At 35.7% G+C, this 21,556-nt stretch overlaps 2 protein-coding genes and 1 pseudogene across 2 annotated transcripts; 2 read left to right on the top strand and 1 right to left on the bottom strand.

Annotated features, from left to right (window-relative positions):
* The first annotated feature begins 402 nt into the window (after window positions 1–402).
* LOC121762125 (probable serine/threonine-protein kinase At1g01540) lies at window positions 403–3,360 on the top strand. Its single transcript, XM_042157904.1, has 8 exons — window positions 403–934; window positions 1,270–1,580; window positions 1,830–1,934; window positions 2,026–2,148; window positions 2,228–2,398; window positions 2,483–2,612; window positions 2,713–2,922; window positions 3,007–3,360. The coding sequence occupies exons 1-8, from the start codon at window positions 656–658 to the stop codon at window positions 3,163–3,165; spliced, it is 1,488 nt and encodes a 495-aa protein (XP_042013838.1). The 5' UTR covers window positions 403–655; the 3' UTR covers window positions 3,166–3,360.
* Window positions 3,361–7,111: 3,751 nt separating this feature from the next.
* Window positions 7,112–11,715, top strand: LOC121759982 (mitogen-activated protein kinase homolog MMK2-like). Its single transcript, XM_042155578.1, has 6 exons — window positions 7,112–7,451; window positions 8,657–8,786; window positions 9,290–9,427; window positions 9,585–9,917; window positions 10,456–10,639; window positions 11,297–11,715. The coding sequence occupies exons 1-6, from the start codon at window positions 7,276–7,278 to the stop codon at window positions 11,467–11,469; spliced, it is 1,134 nt and encodes a 377-aa protein (XP_042011512.1). The 5' UTR covers window positions 7,112–7,275; the 3' UTR covers window positions 11,470–11,715.
* A 63-nt stretch (window positions 11,716–11,778) lies between these two features.
* LOC121760356 lies at window positions 11,779–13,469 on the bottom strand (annotated as a pseudogene).
* Window positions 13,470–21,556: the final 8,087 nt, after the last annotated feature.

Below are 21,556 nucleotides of genomic sequence, written 5' to 3'. Positions count from 1 at the left end.
ATCCGTAAGTTTTAGATCAGTATATAAACGATGTCAATTTTTTATATTTAAACGACATCGTTCCAATCAATATAACAAATAGTACTATTATATTTATACACTAATCTTCATTTAATACTTTTATTTTCTAGTTATTTACACTGCAATTATTTAAATTGCACTTGATTAAAACTAAAAATATTTTAAAATAAAAATTGATTATAAAATTTGGGGGCTATTGGAGGTGTCCGCTATAGTGGCGGAATTTTGGGGCTGTGGATGAAAAACTGGGGCTATGGACAAAAAACTGGGGCGGGGTTATTGGGCGGGTCCGCCTTATAGTGACACCCTAATAGCATTACTAAATTTATCATGTGGATTTTAATATTATAAATAAAAAAAAGGTAGAATGAGTGGGCACTTTTTCGTTCGGACAGTGTGTATTACACTCAGACTACGCCCATTTCATGTACTAATCCCCTCTCTCTCTCTCTCTCTCTCTCACACACACACACACACACACACACAAACCAGCTCGCCGTCGAATAAACTTCACCGGCGTGAGGCTTTCCGATATCAATTTCCCCGCTCCTGCCTTCAAATCACTCAATTTCAATTTGCATGTCGTTTCCTCCACCTCTCACTACTCCCACACTAGACACACACATACTCAAAAATGTCGGTGCTCGATGCGGCGTTTCTGAACACGCAGCTGTCGAAGAGTACCTCGATCTTCGGCCTGCACCTCTGGGTCGTCATAGGGATAGTCCTCGGAGCCGTCATTGTGCTAATCCTCTTCCTATTATCTCTCTGCATCACCGCCTCCCGCCGCCGCAGCATCACCGCCAAGGGCAAGGGCAAGATCACCGCCGCCGCCGAGATTACTCCCGTCGTGTCCAAGGAAATTAAGGAGATCGTCTCCGCCGCCGCCGATCACCGCCCAATTGGGCCTCAGGTATAATCATTCCGAGATCTAATTTCTTAATTTCAACTCTAATTTTCAAGTATAGTAATTCAAATCATGAATTTTTAATCAAATTTGGTTTGAAAACAAGATATTGAATCAAGAAAGTTTCAATTTTTCTCAATTTCTCCAACTTTATTTCATGAAACATGTCAATTTAAATGATTATTATTCTGTATTTGTTAATGAAGTGAGTTACTTACCTATTCAGTTGTACTAATTGTTTTGAATTAATGTGATTCATCAAATGATATTGTTGTTTATGTTGCTCTAGACTAATTGAGGATAGTTAACATTTTTTTTATTGGTGTTTGGGTTCATTTTAGGCTGTTCCGGAGATACAGATAGATATGGGGAAAGTGGAGCACAGGGTGGTGTTTTCTGATAGGGGAGCGTCGAGTGGCGAGAGCAGGGCCACGAGTGGGGCCGACACGTGGTCGTTTGGTGGAGGTAGTGGGTCGTTGCCGGAGGTGTCTCATTTGGGATGGGGAAGGTGGTATACTCTAAGGGAACTCGAGGCTGCCTCGAATGGATTGGCAGATGAGAATGTGATCGGGGAAGGTGGATATGGTATCGTGTATTACGGTGTATTGGCTGATAATACGAAGATTGCTATAAAGAACTTGCTCAATAACAAGTGAGAGATTCTTCTTCTTTTTGCTTCCTGCAATTTCAGTTCTCATGGATAACTTTTTTCTTTTTAGAACTTGCCATATTCTTTTAAATTGTAGTCATTCATTTTCATATGCATCTCGGAGCTGGCACGTTTGCTCATTTGCATCATTAGTAATTTAGGAACTGCATTTAACAAGTTTTATGTCACATGTGTGAATGTATTATATCACTTTGCTTGTCAGCTAAGCCATGTTGAGTCATTATTAAACAGGGGTCAGGCCGAAAAGGAGTTCAAGGTAGAAGTTGATGCAATAGGGCGAGTCCGACACAAGAATCTTGTTAGGTTGTATGGCTACTGCGTGGAAGGGGCTTATAGGTATGACTACTTAGTCCGTTTTCACTAGGCAGCGGTTGATTGACACATTTGAGCATCATTTTTTTTCTAACGCGCATTTTCTTTGATATAGGATGCTAGTTTACGAATATGTGGATAATGGAAATTTGGACCAGTGGCTTCATGGAGATGTCGGGGAAGTCAGCCCATTGACATGGGATATCCGCGTGAATATAATTTTAGGAACTGCAAGAGGGTATGTGGTGTAAGATTAGTATGATCTCTTGCATTGTGCACATTATTTTTTTACAATCTTCGACTCGTCTCTGTGGCAGCTTGGCTTATTTACACGAAGGTCTTGAACCGAAGGTTGTTCACCGTGATATCAAGTCCAGCAACATATTGCTCGACCATCAATGGTATCCAAAGCTGTCAGATTTTGGGCTTGCTAAGCTCTTGAATTCGGAGAGCTCATACGTGACAACTCGAGTAATGGGAACATTTGGGTTCGTAAACTTGTCTCGATATATCTACGTCTTGCTAAGCTGATTTTCGAAGTTTAGTACTAATAATATTCATTCTCCTGCTAGATACGTTGCTCCAGAATATGCTTGCACGGGTATGTTGAACGAGAAGAGTGATATTTATAGCTTCGGGATACTAATTATGGAGGTTATTACCGGAAGAACTCCTGTTGATTATAACCGACCGCAGGGAGAGGTAAATCCTAGTGAAATCCTGAGAAACGTCTGATGTTTTTGCGTTTATTGTTTATCAGAATCGACTTTTATTTGCTATGCTCACGAGTACATGATTACAGGTTAATCTAGTCGAGTGGCTGAAAATGATGGTTGGAAACAGAAAGTCGGAGGAGGTAGTGGATCCGAAATTGGCTGAAATGCCTGCTTCGAAAGCGCTCAAACGTCTAATCTTGATAGCCCTTAAATGTGTTGATCCGGATGCCCAGAAGAGGCCTAAAATGGGTCATGTAATACACATGCTCGAATCCGAGGACTTGTTGTCTAATGAGGTACGCCTTAAAACGCATAGGACAAATGGTCCATTGTCCCGATGTTGAGCTTCGTGTTTACTAAAACGTCGCCTGAAAATCCAGGAGAAACGAATTGCTCGTGATTCTATGAGCTCCCACCGCGGAGAAAGTCATCGAGGCTCGGAGGTGACTAACAAACAAAGCAGTGAAGGTACACCTGATCATGTTAGTGAAGGAGATAGCAGTATGAACAACCATCACGCATCAACTAGATGGAGATAGTGCACAGATTTGTGGCTTTCTATTTACAAAAATTATTTAATGTTGTTTCATTCTGTTCAATACATATCTCTGTCACCATTTTTCCTCTAGTTAGTGCCTAAAGCATTGTTAATTAGCACTTGTTAAATGAATGATTTTTGTAATTTTTGTAATGAATCCAATTTTATGAAATTATACTTCTCCATTCACTCCCTATTTGTCACAATTTTCCTTTTGATTCATTCATAACTCATTTGTCATTATTTTTAACTCAAATAAAAATCTCTTATTCCACTCGCAACATATACTAAATAGCTCAACATGAAAAATTATCGGTGACAACCACTATATACCTAAAATATATAAACACATACATACATATATTTTGGGGGAGATATCTAAATAAGAATGCATCTAAATCCAGAAATATAGCCCAAATCTTGGCCCTAGGATTAGGATTAGGTGATCTAATGGTCAATAATTAACCAAAAACGTAAAATGTCTTTATTAACCAATTTTAGGTCATTTTATAAAATTTATGTTTGATGTCATTTTTAGATCATTTTAGGTCATCCTTTATTAAAATGACCTAAAAATAAACTAACAATGACCTAAAAATACCCTACATAAGATTTTGTTTTGCATTTTTGTATTAAGATCTAGTTTTAATTTTGTTCTGCATTTTTGTATTAAGATCTAGTTTTGCATAGATCAAAGCTTTTTTTTTCTCCTAAAGGCCACTCACTCCATAAACAACTAAGCTTCCATCACTCTGAAAAGATTGAATATTCAACTTTTTCCTATTTCTTTTTTTAAGAGACTATTTTTATGTTTAATTTCATAAAGCATAATGTTGTAGTATCAGTTTTTAGTTTTTACTATGTCTATTTCTCATATCCATAAATTCTCATTTGCAGCAATACACACTTTCCCTTTCACTGTGACAAAAAAGGTTGTAGACTTCTAATGAAAGTACTCTTTTAATACACATCTATTCGATGTTAGTTAATTTGTTTCAATTAATATTTTGTATATTGGACTATATCAATGTGCTTTACAATAATAGTGACCCAGTTCTCTTTTTATGAATATAAATAAATAAAATATACTCACTTGTCAATTCAAGATGATCACTTTTTCTTTTTTATTTGTCATAATCAAGATGACCACTGTCCAATTTTGAAAATAATCTCTTCTCTCCTTATTAAAATATTCAACTATTTTTTTTCCTCTCTACATATTCCACCTAACAACACTTCCTAAAATTCTGTGTCACTCAAGAATGTGATCATCTTAAATGGGACGAATGGAGTAGTCTACATTTTCTCCTTTGATTACATTTGTTTTTTACTATATTCACTCAAACTAGTAGTACTAGTATTTTGGCAAATTGGGAGTACTACAAATTCATAAGTGAGAATTAACATACTACATCCGTCCATGAAAATTTGTCCCATTTTTCCATTTTCATCCGTCCCCTAAAATTTGTCACATTTCACTTTTTACCATTTTTGGTAGTAGATCCTATATTCAACTAACTCATTCCTACTCACATTTTATTATAAAACTAATATATAAAAATAGGACCCACAATCCACTAACTTTTTCAACTCACTTTACATTACATTTCTTAAAATTCGTGCCAGGTCAAAGTGGGATAAATTTTTGGGGACGGAGGTAGTAGAATACTATTCTTTGTTGGAAAAGTAGTCTAGTCAACTATGGGGTGCATTATAATGATAACCCCAATTTCCGTAATAACCCTATAACTAAATCTGGACCACACATTTTTAAAATCACGTGGTCTAGATTCAAACTTAGATTTACTTCATAAAAAAAAGCGCGGGGGTAAATATGTCATTTCGCTCATGATAAAATTTACGTATCCAAATTTCGCTCATTTAATTTCTGAATTTCGCTCATTTTATCATTTTATCACTCAGTCAAAAGTATCATTTTATCAACTCAGAGTATCATTCTATCCGGCAAAACTATCATTCTATGCAATAAACCTAACATTTATCATTTTATCATTTTATCAGTCAGTCAAAAGTATCATTTTATCAACTCAGAGTATCATTCTATCCGGCAAAATTATCATTCTATGAAATAAACCTATCATTTTATCACAAAGCAGTAAACGCATCATTTTATCAACTCAGAGTATCATTTTTATAAGGTTATTGTCATTTTATCCGCTTAGATTATCATTTTATCAGGTAAAAGTATCATTTTATTAAACAAAAATGTCATTTTATACACCAAAAATACCTATCATTCTATCGGCTGAAAGTATCATTCTACCCGGTAAAACTATCATTCTATCGGCTGAAAGTATCATTCTATCCGACAAAACTATCATTTAATGCAGTAAACCTAACATTTATAAGCTAAAAGTATCATTTTATCAACTCAGAGTATCATTCTATCCAGAAAAACTATCATTCTATGCAATAAACCTAACATATATCATTTTATCATTTTATCATTTTATCAATCAGTCAAATCAGAGTATCATTCTATCCGGCAAAACTATCATTCTATGCAATAAACCTATCATTTGATCATAAAGCAGTAAACGTATCATTTTATCAAACTCAGAGTATCATTTTTATAAGGTTACTGTCATTTTATCCGCTTAGATTATCATTTTATCAGGTAAAAGTATCATTTTATTAAACAAAAATGTCATTTATACACCAAAAATACCTATCATTCTATCGGCTGAAAGTATCATTCTACCCGGCAAAACTATCATTCTATCGGCTGAAAGTATCATTCTATCCGGCAAAACTATCATTTTATACACTAAACCTAACATTTATAAGCTAAAAGTATCATTTTATCAACTCAGAGTATCATTCTATCCGGAAAAACTATCATTCTATGCAATAAACCTAACATATATCATTTTATCATTTTATCAGTCAGTCAAAAGTATCATTTTATCAACTCAGAGTATCATTCTATCCGGCAAAACTATCATTCTATGCAATAAACCTATCATTTTATCAGTCAGTCAGAAGTATCATTTTATCAACTCAAAGTATCATTCTATTCAGCAAAACTATCATTCTATGCAATAAACCTATCATTTTATCATTTTATCATTTTATGTGATATTTGGCGAAATTCAGAAATTAAATGAGGGAAATGACAGTTTTAGTGCCGCGCTTTTTTTTTATGAAGTAAATCTAAGTTTGAATCTCAACCACAAGATTAGGAAATATGTGTGGTTCAAATTTGGTTATAGGGTTATTACGATATTTAGGGGTATCATTTTATCAGCTCAGAGTATCATTCTATCCGGCAAAAGTATCATTTTATCAACTCAGAGTATCATTTTATTGTCAAAAGTATCATTTTATCTACTCAGAGTATCATTTTATTGTCAAAAGTATCATTTTATCTACTCAGAGTATCATTCTATCAAGCAAAACTATCATTTTATCAACTCAGACTATCATTTTATCGGCAAAAGTATCATTTTATCAACTCAGAGTATCATTCTATGCGGCAAAACTATCATTCTATGCAATAAACCTATCATTTTATCATTTTATCATTTTACGTGATATTTGGCGAAATTCAGAAATTAAATGAGGGAAATGACATATTATCATTTTATCAACTCAGAGTATCATTCTATCCGGCAAAACTATCATTCTATGCAATAAACCTAACATATATCATTTTATCATTTTACGTGATATTTGGTGAAATTCAGAAATTAAATGAGGGAAATGACATATTTACCCAGCGCTTTTTATGAAGTAAATCTAAGTTTGAATCTCAACCACAAGATTAGAAAATATGTGTGGTTCAGATTTAGTTATAGAATTATTACGTGATTTAGGGGCTATGATATGATCACAACTCTATATAGTAGAATACTATTCTTTGTTGGAAAAGTAGTCTAGTCAACTGTAGTGTAGAAATTAGAAATATATGGTTGAAAGTTGTTCACGGGTAATCTCAAGTTATTCCAGTTCAAAATTCACAGGCAAAGCAAATCCCCAAAGCTTCAAATCCAACAACCTAGCAAAAAATCCAGTCTTTGAAACTGGGCTTCTTCAATTCTTATCATATTTCCTCGGATTATAAAGGGACCCGCGCCTTGTGCTGCTGGCTATGTCGGCTATGTCTAAGGAGTCGAGTTCGGGCGATCATGGTGGGAACAATTTCCATGGCGTGCCAACACATGGCGGAAGATACACGCAGTACAATTTGTACGGAAATCTCTTCGAAGTTTCTAGAAAGTATGTCCCTCTCAGGCCCGTCGGCCGTGGGGCGTACGGCATTGTATGGTAATGATCGGGGCGATTCTCTTCTCTGTTGAAATCGAGCTGCTTGATTTGATTTGCTACGAGAAATTTGGTTTTCTGTTGCTTGAGGATTGGATTTTGTCGTTGATTTTGGTTGTTGACTTGCCTCTTCATCTGTGGTTGATTTGGAAATGTTGATTAATCTGTTGTTGAATGTGATTTGATCAAGTAGGGTTTTTGGTTAATTTGATCATTGTATGGTTCGATTTCGGGTTTCCTTTGTTGCTTTCTGCTTGGTGGGGTTTTGAATTGATGAAAATGTGAAGGGGGATAAGAGAAAGGAACTGCAGAAATTTAATGGAGTTGAGTATGACTGTATGGTGTTGCTTTTGTGCCGTTTGTTTGAGCTGAAGTGAATCTAATGCATTTGAATGGCTTCGGTCTAGGTAAAAATATTGATGCATAAGGGTTGAACAAGAAGGATGTGTTAGTGTCTCATTCTAGGCGGGGTGCTGGCGTTAGAGAGCTTTTATGTTTCAGCTTGATCAGATTTATATGACGAGGAGCTCTGCTTTTCTCTCGGATAATCGGTCTTGCTATAAAATGATGCACTTAGTTTGGTTGGAAATGGGTAACCGAAAAGTGCAGCTGGTAGTATCATAAAATAATCCGACACACATAATTATGCATTCGTAGAACATGGGCATATGTGGAAACTTAGGTTGTTTAAAGAGTAAATAACTAATGGATGATGTTTTTTCCCTAAAAAAAAGCATATTGATATAGAATGCAATCTGATGGTCTGACTTTGTTGACATTGGTTTATAGTTATATTATCATATACACATTTTTAGTGTATCAGGATTCTTATCAAATCTTCCCCTATATATCATTGACCAACTGGCATGATGCAAACTTTTATTCTTATCACAACGGCAATGTGATGGGATGAGGAATGAGGATGCGTCTCATTTTGTAGCTATCAAACATGGTTTGTGTTTTATTTTAATTTTCTTATAAGTGGTAGCTATTGAGTTTCTCTGCAAGTTATCTTTTGTGCGGATGTTTGTGTATTTTTTAATACTGTGTTATTGTTTATATTGTTGCTAACCCTAAAGCTTGAAATATGATTTTAGATTTGGTTTTAGAATTAGAATCTAAAAATGTTAGTTTATCATCTTGTTTGCAAAAAATAATCTGATTTTATCAATGATTGAGGGGAATTGAATATTTTTTACTTGCTTCAGTGCTGCTGTAAACTCTGAGACACGTGAAGAAGTTGCCATTAAGAAGATTGGCAATGCATTTGATAACAGAATTGATGCAAAGAGGACATTACGAGAAATCAAACTTCTACTTCACATGGATCATGATAATGTGAGCATTTTCACCTAAACCCTGTAGATCGTCAGCACTTCTTTTTCGTATGCATCAGGAGATTCATTTTTCCAGTGGATTTCGGCCATTAGCTCTTCCCATTATGATAATTTCAAGATTTAATTTGACCCTTTATTTCAAGTGCATTTTTGTTCTTTAGATTTGTAATTTTGGGTGTCTCATTGGTTCAATTGTTCATGATGCTCATATTATCATATTGGAATCATCTAACCGAGATGTAAAATAGTTTCAATATTGAATGTAAAGAACAGACTAAGATCGAAACGGATAAAAGAGGAGGTGGCACATTGAGAATTATTTCATAGCTCTCTAGGTGAACAGGAAAATTGACAGACCTCACTCCCCGAAACATTAGTTTTTTTCTAAGCGATAGTATTACTTAATCAGGGACATATTTCTACAACTTATATAACTAGTCATCACGTCTTTGTGAATGTTTTCGGGCCAGTTCCCTAAATATTTTTATTTTCTTACTTTAACAGGTGATCGCAATTAAAGACATAATACGGCCACCACAGAAGGAGAACTTCAACGATGTCTACATTGTTTATGAACTTATGGACACTGATCTTCACCAGATTATCCGGTCCAACCAACCATTAGCCGACGACCATTGTCGGGTTTGGCCTCGCTTTCTTATCTCATAGATGAGATCTAGTTTGTTCTGCATTGTACAAATACACTACTAACAACACTTGATGCCTTCATTATATTTTATTTGCCAAACTTGAATTCAATATACTAGGAACTCAACTGATTCTAGTTGAAAACTTGCAGTATTTCCTTTATCAAATCCTACGGGGACTTAAATATGTCCATTCTGCAAACGTCTTGCATCGAGATCTTAAACCGAGTAATTTACTCCTCAATGCTAATTGTGATCTGAAAATCGGAGATTTTGGCCTCGCAAGGACTACATCTGAGACTGATTTCATGACGGAGTATGTTGTTACTCGTTGGTATCGAGCTCCAGAACTGCTCCTGAATTGTTCAGAATACACTGCTGCAATTGATATCTGGTCCGTAGGTTGCATACTCGGTGAGATCATGACAAGACAACCTCTATTTCCTGGAAAAGATTATGTTCACCAATTGAGACTCATCACAGAGGTATTCTAGCTCAAACAGTCCAAAGACACATAAGTTTTTAATTGAATATGTTTTTATAGTGCAATATTCATTGTTATTCATGAGCATCAATATTCCTTCTTTATATGGACAAAAATAATAAAAATATTACTACATGTGCAATTTGTTTGATCAACCTTTCTTGATATTAGATATTCTTGTACGTTTATTAGCATCATCTGATCTGAGTATCATGACAATTTTTGTCTGCTGATATGGTGGTTATGCTCGGCTCTACAAATTCTGATGGCATAAGCATGAATGATTCTAAATATTCGTGTTTGAGTATAAATCAATTAAGGGCACGATGATATAGTGGTGTCCCAGTAGTTTGGGAAGGCTCTGCAGTAGTATATAACAAGATCGAATATGAATTTAGAAATTGCAACCTTGCTATCCCATTCTCATGCATTTTAATCATCACTTAAATTCATACTCCGTATTCTCTATTTTTAAGTTCTCTTTTTTTAAGTGTTTGTTTAAATACTGACTTTGTGTCGTCTCTCTTCATTTTGTGAAGCTAATTGGCTCCCCAGATGATGACAGTCTTGGGTTTCTAAGAAGCAACAATGCCCGAAGATATGTTAGGCAGCTCCCACAGTACCCAAAGCAACAATTTTCTGCTAGATTTTCGAATAGTGATCCTGGAGCTCTGGATTTATTAGAGAAAATGCTTGTGTTTGACCCAGGCAGGCGCATTACAGGTAAAGTTTCCTATTTCAGTAGAAGTATGGTTATGTAACCCTTGTGTATCTAAATATGTAATGATACCTGAATTCTCCAACGAAGTTTATTATAGCTTTATTTCCTGCATCGAAAGATACATTTACAGTTGCAAAGCTGAGAACTATCTAGAGGCTTCAATTCATCAGAATGTTATATTCTTATATTCTTTTCAATTTCAAAGAATGGTTGCGTTAATAAAAGAAACCCTCACCTAGGACTAACAGCGTAGCAGTTTTGTCAAAAGTCTTGCTAATAAATCGTGACCCGTGATTTTCGATTTCTGTTCCTCTATTATATTGTTATCATTGAATTGAAGTATGGGATGGTGTTTTAGAGTCTTTCGTGAAATGTGTGTTATGTATCTCCCGTTTTGGCAAATGCTTGAATGCAATTTAAAAGCTCAATTTTTTATTGAGATCAAAGTCATCAACTATGAAATTCTCTTAGTAGATGATTTAACTGAAAGTGGGTTGTTTGTTACCCTCACAGACAAGCCAAGTACTTCTTTAAATTGAATAATGGATCATTAAACCTGTATAACTTAAATTATGTATTCTATGCCTTCTCTTGTTTTAATTTTATCGGATCATCCCGACTCTTTTCATTAATGCTCGTATTTTCTTGATCGCTTGCAGTTAACGAGGCTCTCTGTCATCCATATTTAGCACCCCTTCATAATATCAACGAGGAACCTGTTTGCCCTCAGCCCTTTTCCTTCGACTTTGAGCAGCCATCAGTTACTGAAGAGCACATCAAGGAACTCATATGGAGGGAATCCGTAAGATTCAATCCTGACCCAACTCATTGAAATATGTTATTATGCGTGCTCTCATGTTTGTAGAATCTGTATATCTCACAAATATTCTCTAGATGGAGATATATCGGCATAAAAAGGACTCCTTTTAGGTCATAGCATGTTATTTGCCTGTATTATTGTCCTTCGCGTGAATGTTTTTACAGCTGTGCTGAAGTAACATAAACGTACCACCAACTACAATTTGATGTCTTCTGTAATTTTCTGAATGAGATAAATTCAAGATTCCTCGTTTCTGTATTAAATGTTTCATACGAATAACATCACCATAATCCATATGCATTGAGTTCAAGAACTAGGCTATTACAAGTAGTTCTTCACATAGGAGCATTTCTGTAGTTTTAGATCATCAATAGGTAAAGTATCCGTCGGGAAGTCACACATGACCCGTTTGTCTCGTCCCTTATCGGGCAGCAGACTACACGGTTGAGGCACCACCCTACTCGTGATCCCCTTGATCTCACTGCATGTCCACGGATACTTCTTGGCCTTCTTTGCCATCCCAATCGTGACATTGGACATGCAGATTCCGGTGAAGGGATCACCGGATATTCCCTCGAGCCTAGCAGCCATTGTCACATTCTCCTCTACCACGTCCCTGTAGTTGAACCCCTTGATCTCTGGTAAAGCGTTAGGATCATAGTGAATATCAGCGTGAGAGCCATAGTTCCCCGTCATCCAGAACACTCATTTCATGGTGTGCAGACGCATTCCCTTCACATATACGTCCCTCACATACCCTCCTCTCCCGACCGCCGTCTTTATCCGGACACCCGATTCAGTGTTGACCGCCTTTATGTCCTCAGCTCTAACGTCCTCTATCTCACCCGACATTTCACTGCCTAGCGCTATGGCAGCGCTGTAAGGCGAAACACAAGTGAGGCGCCTGATGGTCAGCTGTTTTGTCGGCATACCGTATTTTATACCGTATTCATCCCAGCCGCTTTTGACTGCTATGCAGTCGTCCCCGGAGACGATGTAGGCGTCCTTCTATTCTCGTATTTGTGCAGGAATCTGTTGTGCATTGGATTCATCACTGGTTTTGATGTTTTAGGGATAATTTTGGTTGAAGAAAGTGACATTCACATACCTGGATTGATCCCATCTGTATTTGGGGAAGTCACTGGAGCTAGGATTGTGATGCCTTTTATAATTATATCACTGCAGTTTTCATAGGGTTTTTAGTTACTTTTATATACAGTACTATATATTTTGTGTGTGTGTGAGAGAGAGAGAGAACCTGGAGTAAACAGGATGGAGATTCCATGAAGGAGAATTGAGAAAGGTGAGATTTGAAATTTGGATTTTGTGTGAATGCATGATTTCAATGAGATAAGGCCTAGTGTATTTTAGCTTTTTCTTGTGAAATTGCTGCCACCAAACTCCACCTTCACCATCAATTGTACCATTCTCCCCTGATATATATACAACAACAATCACATTCACCCTTCAATAAACACACACACACACACACACTGACATGAACTCTTACCAGTAATGACAACATCAGTGAGGTTTGTTCCAAAAGTAAGACTGATATACCTCCCTCCTGCTGCATCCCTTCCGAGTCCGTATGATGGTAACGGATCCACCACGCCCCACGACTTTATATCCTGAAACACATCTTACCAACTCAGTTGCGCTATCAAGCCAAGCTATAAATTAACCTGAGAAGCGAGGAGAATTGCGTGTTTGTGGAGATAGAGAGTGAAATGGCTGGTGAGATTGAAGCTTCCGGTGAGCCATTCACCGGCAGGGACGAACAGCTGTGCCCCGCCATCCGATGCGTACTTACTCAGCTCGTTCACCGCTCTCTGGAAAGCCGCCGTGTTGAGCGTCTTCCCGTCGCCGACCCCTCCGAACTCCAGAATCGATGCGGTGTGACCTCTGCAACTTATTGCTGAATACTCAATTGGCGCTGCAACCCTTCCTTCTCCGCTTGCGGATATCATTAGCACCATTACAACCACCACCGTAACCTCCATGACATTCATAATCTTAATCACCTATTAATTACCTACACTCATGATTAAACATCATTTTAAAGAGATTTTACAATAATACAATCAATGTATGTGAAAAAAAAGCATGTTAAGAAATAAGAAGGTGACAAAGAGGTAATGGAGTGTGTTACTTTTGAAGTGGTGTTGAAGAGATCCACAACCCTTTCATTTGTTTGGAGTGAAGTAAGCACATTTATAGATGAAAATAATCATCATCATTCATTTGATTGTTATTAGTCGATTATGTGAATGTATTAAATCAATCTATTGATTTTGAAATATGCGGCAGTTGAATTCGCCAATTTTTGTGAAAGGGTAAAAATTCTATACAAATAAACGAGCTATACTCAATCCTGTTGGCTAATAATTAAATTTTATACTAAATTCCGAATAAGTAAAATTTTGTGTGCTTTTTTTTTACCAAGATATAAAATGAATTTAAAAACAAAATTTATGCAATACATTTACACTTTTTATAGTAGTAGTAGAATTTCCTAGGGGGGGACACAATTGCAATCTCACCGTATAGACATCACACACACAACCCAATAGTAGTCTTTCTTGATTAATTTCCTAGGATAGGAGTATTACTCTAAATCCAATCCATTATATACTACTCCCTCCGTCCATGAATAGGAGTCCCGTTTCTTCATTTTAGTTCGTCAGCGAATAAGAGTCCATGTTCACTTTTACTATAAATGGTAATAGGGTTTCACCTTCTACTAACTCATTCCACTCACATTTCATTTAAAACTAATGTATACAAGTGAGACCCTATTTCACTAACTTTTTTTCCACCCACTTTTCATAACATTTCTTAAAACCCACGCCGCTCGTAAATGGGAGTCCTAATGGCGGACGGAGGGAGTACTTTGAAAAATAAATTTATTTTCTATTTTTGATCATTTATCAAAATTTATTGATATCTATTTATGATAGCTATTTTTTAAAAATATGATGTGTTATTTTTATTAATAACACTTCAACCATTTTTTTTATCTCGTTTCTTTTTTACCAATTTTAAAATTAAACTCGTATTGGCACTATGAAGACTACTCCATCCAATCCAGTCCCTATTAACGGTCCCATTTTATCATTTGCATCTGGTTCCATTAATGGTCCCATTTCACCTTTATTCTCTTTGTCCTATCAAGATTAACTCATTCTCGAGTGCAATGAGTTAGTGGAATATGATGTCTATTATAAAAAACAATAAAAGTGAGTGAAAATGAGTTAGTGGAATATGATTAGTAAAATGTGGTCATGCTTCAATATGCTAGTTTTATAATAAAATGTGAGTGAGATTGAGTTATTGGAATATGATGTCTATTATAAAAAATGATAAAAGTGAAAGTTGACCATTTTTTGAGGACATACAAAAATGAAAATAAGTGATAAATTTTTCCCGCACAAATGTTTTTAAAAACTGGTAAAATATGAGTTTAATGATCGGGAATGGGGTGGGTAATTTATTTAAAAAATTTTGAGTACTCCCTCCGTTCCAACTAAGTTGAGTCGTATTTCTCTTTGGGATATTCCAACTAAGTTGAGTCCTTTTTTAACAAAAAACAAAAATCCAACCACTCTTACTTTATTCTACCATTTACTTTACTCTTTCTTTATTTTTCCTACTTTATTCATCTCTCGTACTTTTCAATATAATTTCTTAATTTTTATGTTCAAAAGTTTTATCTCAACTTAATTGGAACGGAGGGAATATATGTGTTTTTGTTTAATTATTGACCATTGGATTGTCAAATCTCATGGTCAGGATTTGGTCTGGATTTTGTATTGAGATCAAGTTTTGTATTGATCATTTTCCTATATATATATATATATATATATATATATATATATATATATATATATATGTATATATTCAGTTCCTTTTTCCATATTTTCTCCTATTTTCTTCTTGATCTCAGCCGTTTATTTCCTCCATCCGATGGCCTAAATTATTGGCTTTAATCATTAAATTTAATTCAATTAAAATCTGAAAAGGAAAAAATAGGCAATTTCTAAATTGGTGGTTATGGAAACTTCCATGATTTCCTCATTTGAAGATCTTGGTGGTTATTTGTTAATGTCACGCGCTCTAGACGTGATTCACGTACCACTCCATCTCTGCACTTTTTCCACAGTCAGGGAGTGGCCGAGCCTGATATCCCTCTGCACCTTGTTCACGTCGTCGCCGTCTCTGTAAATCCTCCGCCACCGCTGGAACCCGACGTTGTTAAAATACTCCCTCACCACCTCCTTGTCGCCGCCGCCCACCTCCTCCGCCTGCATCTGCCACCGCTTCTCGGGGTCGGACAGGGAGAGCATCGCTGCCAGCGCCGCGACTGACCCGCCCCCGATTACATTTATTAATCTGTAAACATACCTGATTTACATAATGTACATATTTTTTTTTACTGATACACATAATGTACATATTGTATAGTATAATGCGTAGTTTAGTTTCTGTAATGCATTATTTGTGATATGTAATGAACATTTATCCTGACCCGTTTAATTTAAGTTATGTTGTGTTTCGATGTTTGGCTCACGTTTCTTATTTTCCCTAAGGGTTTAACAAGCCTAGGGGCTAGGGTGTAGTATGTTCTAAGTCTAAAAAACGTTGTCCAAATACACGAGCTGCAGTAATTCATCTGGGGTTGCACATTCATAGCGCGTTGGTTTTTTTTACTGATACACATAATGTACATATTGTATAGTATAATGCGTAGTTTAGTTTCTGTAATGCATTATTTGTGATATGTAATGAACATTTATCCTGACCCGTTTAATTTAAGTTATGTTGTGTTTCGATGTTTGGCTCACGTTTCTTATTTTCCCTAAGGGTTTAACAAACCTAGGGGCTAGGGTGTAGTATGTTCTAAGTCTAAAAAACGTTGCCCAAATACACGAGCTGCAGTAATTCATCTGGGGTTGCACATTCATAGCGCGTTGTTTTTTTTTACTGATACACATAATGTACATATTGTATAGTATAATGCGTAGTTTAGTTTCTGTAATGCATTATTTGTGATATGTAATTCACATTTATCCTGACCCGTTTAATTTAAGTTGTGCCGTGTTTCGATGTTTGACGCACGTTTCTTGTTTTCCCTAAGAGTTTAACAAGCCTAGGGGCTAGGGTGTAGTACGTTCTAAGTCTAAATAATGTTGTCCAAATACACGAGCTGCAGTATTTCATCTGGGGTCGCACATTCATAGCGTGTAGGTTTTTTTACTGATATACATAATGTACATATTATATAGTATAATGCGCAGTTTAGTTTCTGTAATGCATTATTTGTGATATGTAATGAACATTTATCCTGATCCGTTTAATTTAGTTGTGCCGTGTTTCGATGTTTGGTTCACGTTTCTTGTTTTCCCTAAGGGTTTAACAAGCCTAGGGGCTAGGGTGTAGTACGTTCTAAGTCTAAATAACGTTGTCCAAATACACGAGCTGCAGTAATTCATCTGGGGTCGCACATTCATAGCGCGTAGCTTTTTTTTACTGATATACATAATGTACATATTATATAGTATAATGCGCATTTTAGTTTCTGTAATGCATTATTTGTGATATGTAATGAACATTTATCCTGATCCGTTTAATTTAAGTTGTGTCGTGTTTCTATGTTTGGTTCACGTTTCTTATTTTCCCTAAGGGTTTAAAAAGCCTAGAGGCTAGGGTGTAATACGTTCTAAGTCTACATAACGTTGTCCAAATACACGAGCTGCAGTAATTCGTCTGGGGTGGCACATTCATAGCGCGTAGACATTTTTAAAACAGATGTACGTAATGTACATTTTTTGTAGAGTATAATGCGTAGTTTAGTTTCTGTAATGCATGTTTTGAGATATGTAATTCACATTTATCCTGCCCCGTTTAATTTAAGTTGGGCCGTGTTTAGATGTTTGGCGCACGTTTCTTGTTTTCCCTAAGGGTTTAACAAGCTCAGGGGCTAGGGTCTAGTATGTACACATTAATAACAACGTTAACAAAGACCATTAGTTGGATTTATAAAACTAGTGTTTAGTTATAATTGCGGATATGCACTCATTTTGACTGATTTACATAATGTACATATTATGTAAGAGACGAGGGCCCTTTCTTCCTCTACGGCTCTTCGGCTCACCCTGATCTCCAGATGTACTTGGGCCACCTCGGCCAATCTATCCCTGAATCTTTTCGCAAGTGCTACCGGAATTACATTGGCAATCGCTTCGTCGATATCGAGTCTTAGCCGCTTCTCTGATATGGAACAAACAACATAAAACATCAGAAAATTATCATTAAAACAGAATACAACATGATATGAGCACTTTGAATCTTCACTGAGTTGATTAACCCATATACAAAATACATCTCATAATGCCTAATATACTTCAAATAATGACAATAACCTGCTACATAATGCACTGCCTAAACCAAATAATGCACATATGTAACCTTCACTGAGTTGATTAACCCATATACACAATATCTCTCATAATGCATAATATACTGCACATAATGACAATTAGATACTACATAATGCATTGTCTAAACCAAATAATGCCCATATGTAACCTTCACTGAGGTGATTAACCCATATACACAAAATCTCTTATAATGCATAATATATTGCACATAATGACAATTAGATACTACAAAATGCACTGTCTAAACCAAATAATGCACATATGTAATCTTCACTGAGTTGATTAACCCATATACACAATATCTCTCATAATGCATAATATACTGCACATAATGACAATTACATACTACATAATGCAATGTCTAAACCAAATAATGCACATATGTAATCTTCACTGCGTTGATTAACCCATACACACAATACCTCTAATAATGCATAATATACTCAGATAATGACAATTAACAACTACATAATGCACTACCTAAACCAAATAATGCACATACGTATCTTCCAATAACCACAAATAATACCATGAATAATGCTTAATATACTGAACATAATGCATACATCATTGTACATAATACCCAGTCCAGTTTAAATAATGCACATAAAATTATTTTTTGAGTTTAGTATCTAAAACAAACAATACCCTACACGTGGCCCTAAAATGCATGATATACTGCAAATTATGACAGTATACAGCTACATATTGCACTACATATTCAAAAGACAACATGAACTGAGAGTAATGAGGATTAATACATATACCACAACAAATAATGCACCGGTCAGAACAAGTAATGCATAAAACTTGCTCTATAATGCATAAGACAAAGCAAATAATGATCATGATAAAATCACATTACAGCCTTATCAATCTATTCATCAAACTGAATCCTCTGTAATAATCTGAGTCTACAGCCCAATACAAACACTAATTATGTTTTAATCAACATAATGCATACATCATTGTACATACTGCACAGTCTTGCCTACATAATGCACACATACACACCAACAAAATCAGTTAAATTCCTTCATCCAAATCGACAAAAAACATAGATATAACTGAATAATCAACCAAATCGTCATTAATGGACAGAATCGACAACACACTGAACACAAAATCGACAATTTCCAGAAACATCTACAAAATCCGTATGGTTTCAATCGCAAAAATCGAACATATACCAAATACAACTCAGCAATAAACTAAAAAATTAAATAATCGGCGCACGCGAAACTTTTGAAACATACCTTGTCGACAGGAGTCGGTGTTTAGGAGCAGCTGTTAACGCCGGTAGCTTGTTGTCGCAGAAATTTTGGTGCACTGCTGCTATTTCTTCGAATGCTGCGGCAGGGAGTGAAAACTAGGATTTACGGCAGTGGAGGGAGTGGATGGAGTGGTTTTGGTTGTGTGCGTAATGAATGAGGAAAGAAGAAGAGGCGGATGTTTTCAAATCCCGTAAAATTCGCATATACCAAAATATGGCGGTTCATGTTTCCGTCAAATGTCTACATTACCCTTGTAATGCATATAACTAGGGGTGGGTAGGTACGGTATACCTTACCGAAACCATCATACCGTATACCTTACCGTAAATACGGTATGCGAAAAAATCATACCTTTACCTTACCAAAGTTTTCGGTATACCGAACTTCGGTATACCTTATTTTCGGTATGACGAATTTTCATACCGATACCGTACCTCATTTTCGGTATACCATACCGAAGTTCGGTATACCTTACCTTCAACATCAATTAAAATAGAAAATTAGATTTTTTAGAATATTATTTATATTTTATAATTTTAAAAATAAATTAAATATAATTTATTCATAATTATATTTATATTTCACAATAGATTTTATAATTTAAAAATATATAAAATATATTTTATATATAATTGTGTTTATATTTTTGTGGTATATACCTTAGTTTACGGTATATACCTTAATTTACGGTATATACCGAATTTCGGTATGCAGCGGTATACCGCGGTATTTGAAAATCCATACCGTTACCTTACCGAAATTTTTCGGTAAGGTATCATACCGTACCGAAAGTCACGGTATACCAAAAATTCGGTATTTTCGATATTTTTTCGGTACGATAAGGCCGGTATTTCGGTATTTTGGTATTTTTCCCCAGCCCTACATATAACCACCATCTATAATGCAACACGGATATAGATTTGTAGAATCAATCTGATCCGTTAATGCATTAGATCTAACGGATAATATTAAGAAGAAAATAGGATCTAATAGATGAAAAGGAGATTAATGCTCCCCTATATATATATATATATATATATATATAGGGGTGCATTATTCTCCTTTTCATCCCTAAGATCCTTTCTTCTTCTTAATATGAGTCGTTAGATTATCTTAATAAACGGTCCAGATTGACGCCTCATTTTAATCTCCGCGTTGCATTATAGTGGTTATCTTAATGCATTATGAGGGTATTATGGACAAAGACCAAAAAATGAACCGCAATAATTTTGGTAGTTCCGAAATTTGGGAGATTTGGAGATTTCAAATCAGGAGACGGTTCATTCTCATACATTCAATACTCTGTATTTCCTCTCCACTCTCTCCACTCGCTACCTTATCGAAACCCTAGTGTAGGCCGCCATTTTGCTCTCATAGTGAGACCGTGAAAATTTTGACATCAATCGTCCAAGATCCCGTCTCCCACCTCCACCGGTGCTAAAGTCGAAGCCAAACCGCCACGAACTCTCCTTTTGTATCCATCAAATCGCCCAGGTATGTTCAGAAAGGGCTTTTTGGAATTCGTATTCAAGATTTTGTAGATACGAAAAGTAAAAATTTGAACTTCCACTATGTCGCGGCTTTTGAAATTCAGAATAATAACTTGAAAAATCCGTGTGTTATCTGTATCCGTAGAGTATTCTGTTTAAAATCGTGGATTCTGCTATCTTATATCTGTTTGTTTTGACAGATTTAAAATGCGTAAACGAGGTCGTCCGCGCTCCCAACCTTCACAAGCTGCAGGTATATTTGTGTCGCTACTTGTGCAATTCAAAATCATATGTGTTGAGTGTGTGGAAGGGTAATTGCATGTCTGTTTAGTGCGCATTAGGCCATATTAACACCGCATTGCAGATGCAATGGGTGCATTATTGGAAAAAAATTTGATTAATGTACAAGGATTTGTTGTTGTTGTGCGAAAAAGTGGTTCCTGAATGAATTTTATATGCAGTATTTTGATTTGTAAGTGCATTATTTTGTTTATGAAGTGCATTATGAACATGTTTTTTGTCATAATCTGCAGTATATCATGCATTTTAGGGGTATTGTGTGTATTGTTTACGCAACTCAGTCAAGAGTACATGTATATATTATTTGGTTTGAGTAGTGCATTATGTATATATTAAAATTGTCATTATGTCCAGTAAATTATGCAATATGTAGGGTATTGTGTGTTTTAGTGACTAATCACATGAAAGATTATATATGTGCATTACTTAGTTTAGACTGTGCATTATATACAATGATTTATGCATTATGTTGAGTATATTATGCATTAATAAGGGTATTGGCTGTGTTGGTTAAGCAACTCAGTCAAGATTGAATATGTTTATTATTTGGTGTGGGCAGTGCGGTATGGATCTGTAATTATGCATTTGTTGGAGT

The sequence above is a fragment of the Salvia splendens genome, chromosome 13 (genome assembly GCF_004379255.2).
Source record: "Salvia splendens isolate huo1 chromosome 13, SspV2, whole genome shotgun sequence".
NCBI lineage: Eukaryota > Viridiplantae > Streptophyta > Magnoliopsida > Lamiales > Lamiaceae > Salvia > Salvia splendens.
The sequence above is the reverse complement of the archived record's forward strand: the minus strand, read 5'-3'. Positions and strand labels throughout refer to the sequence as shown.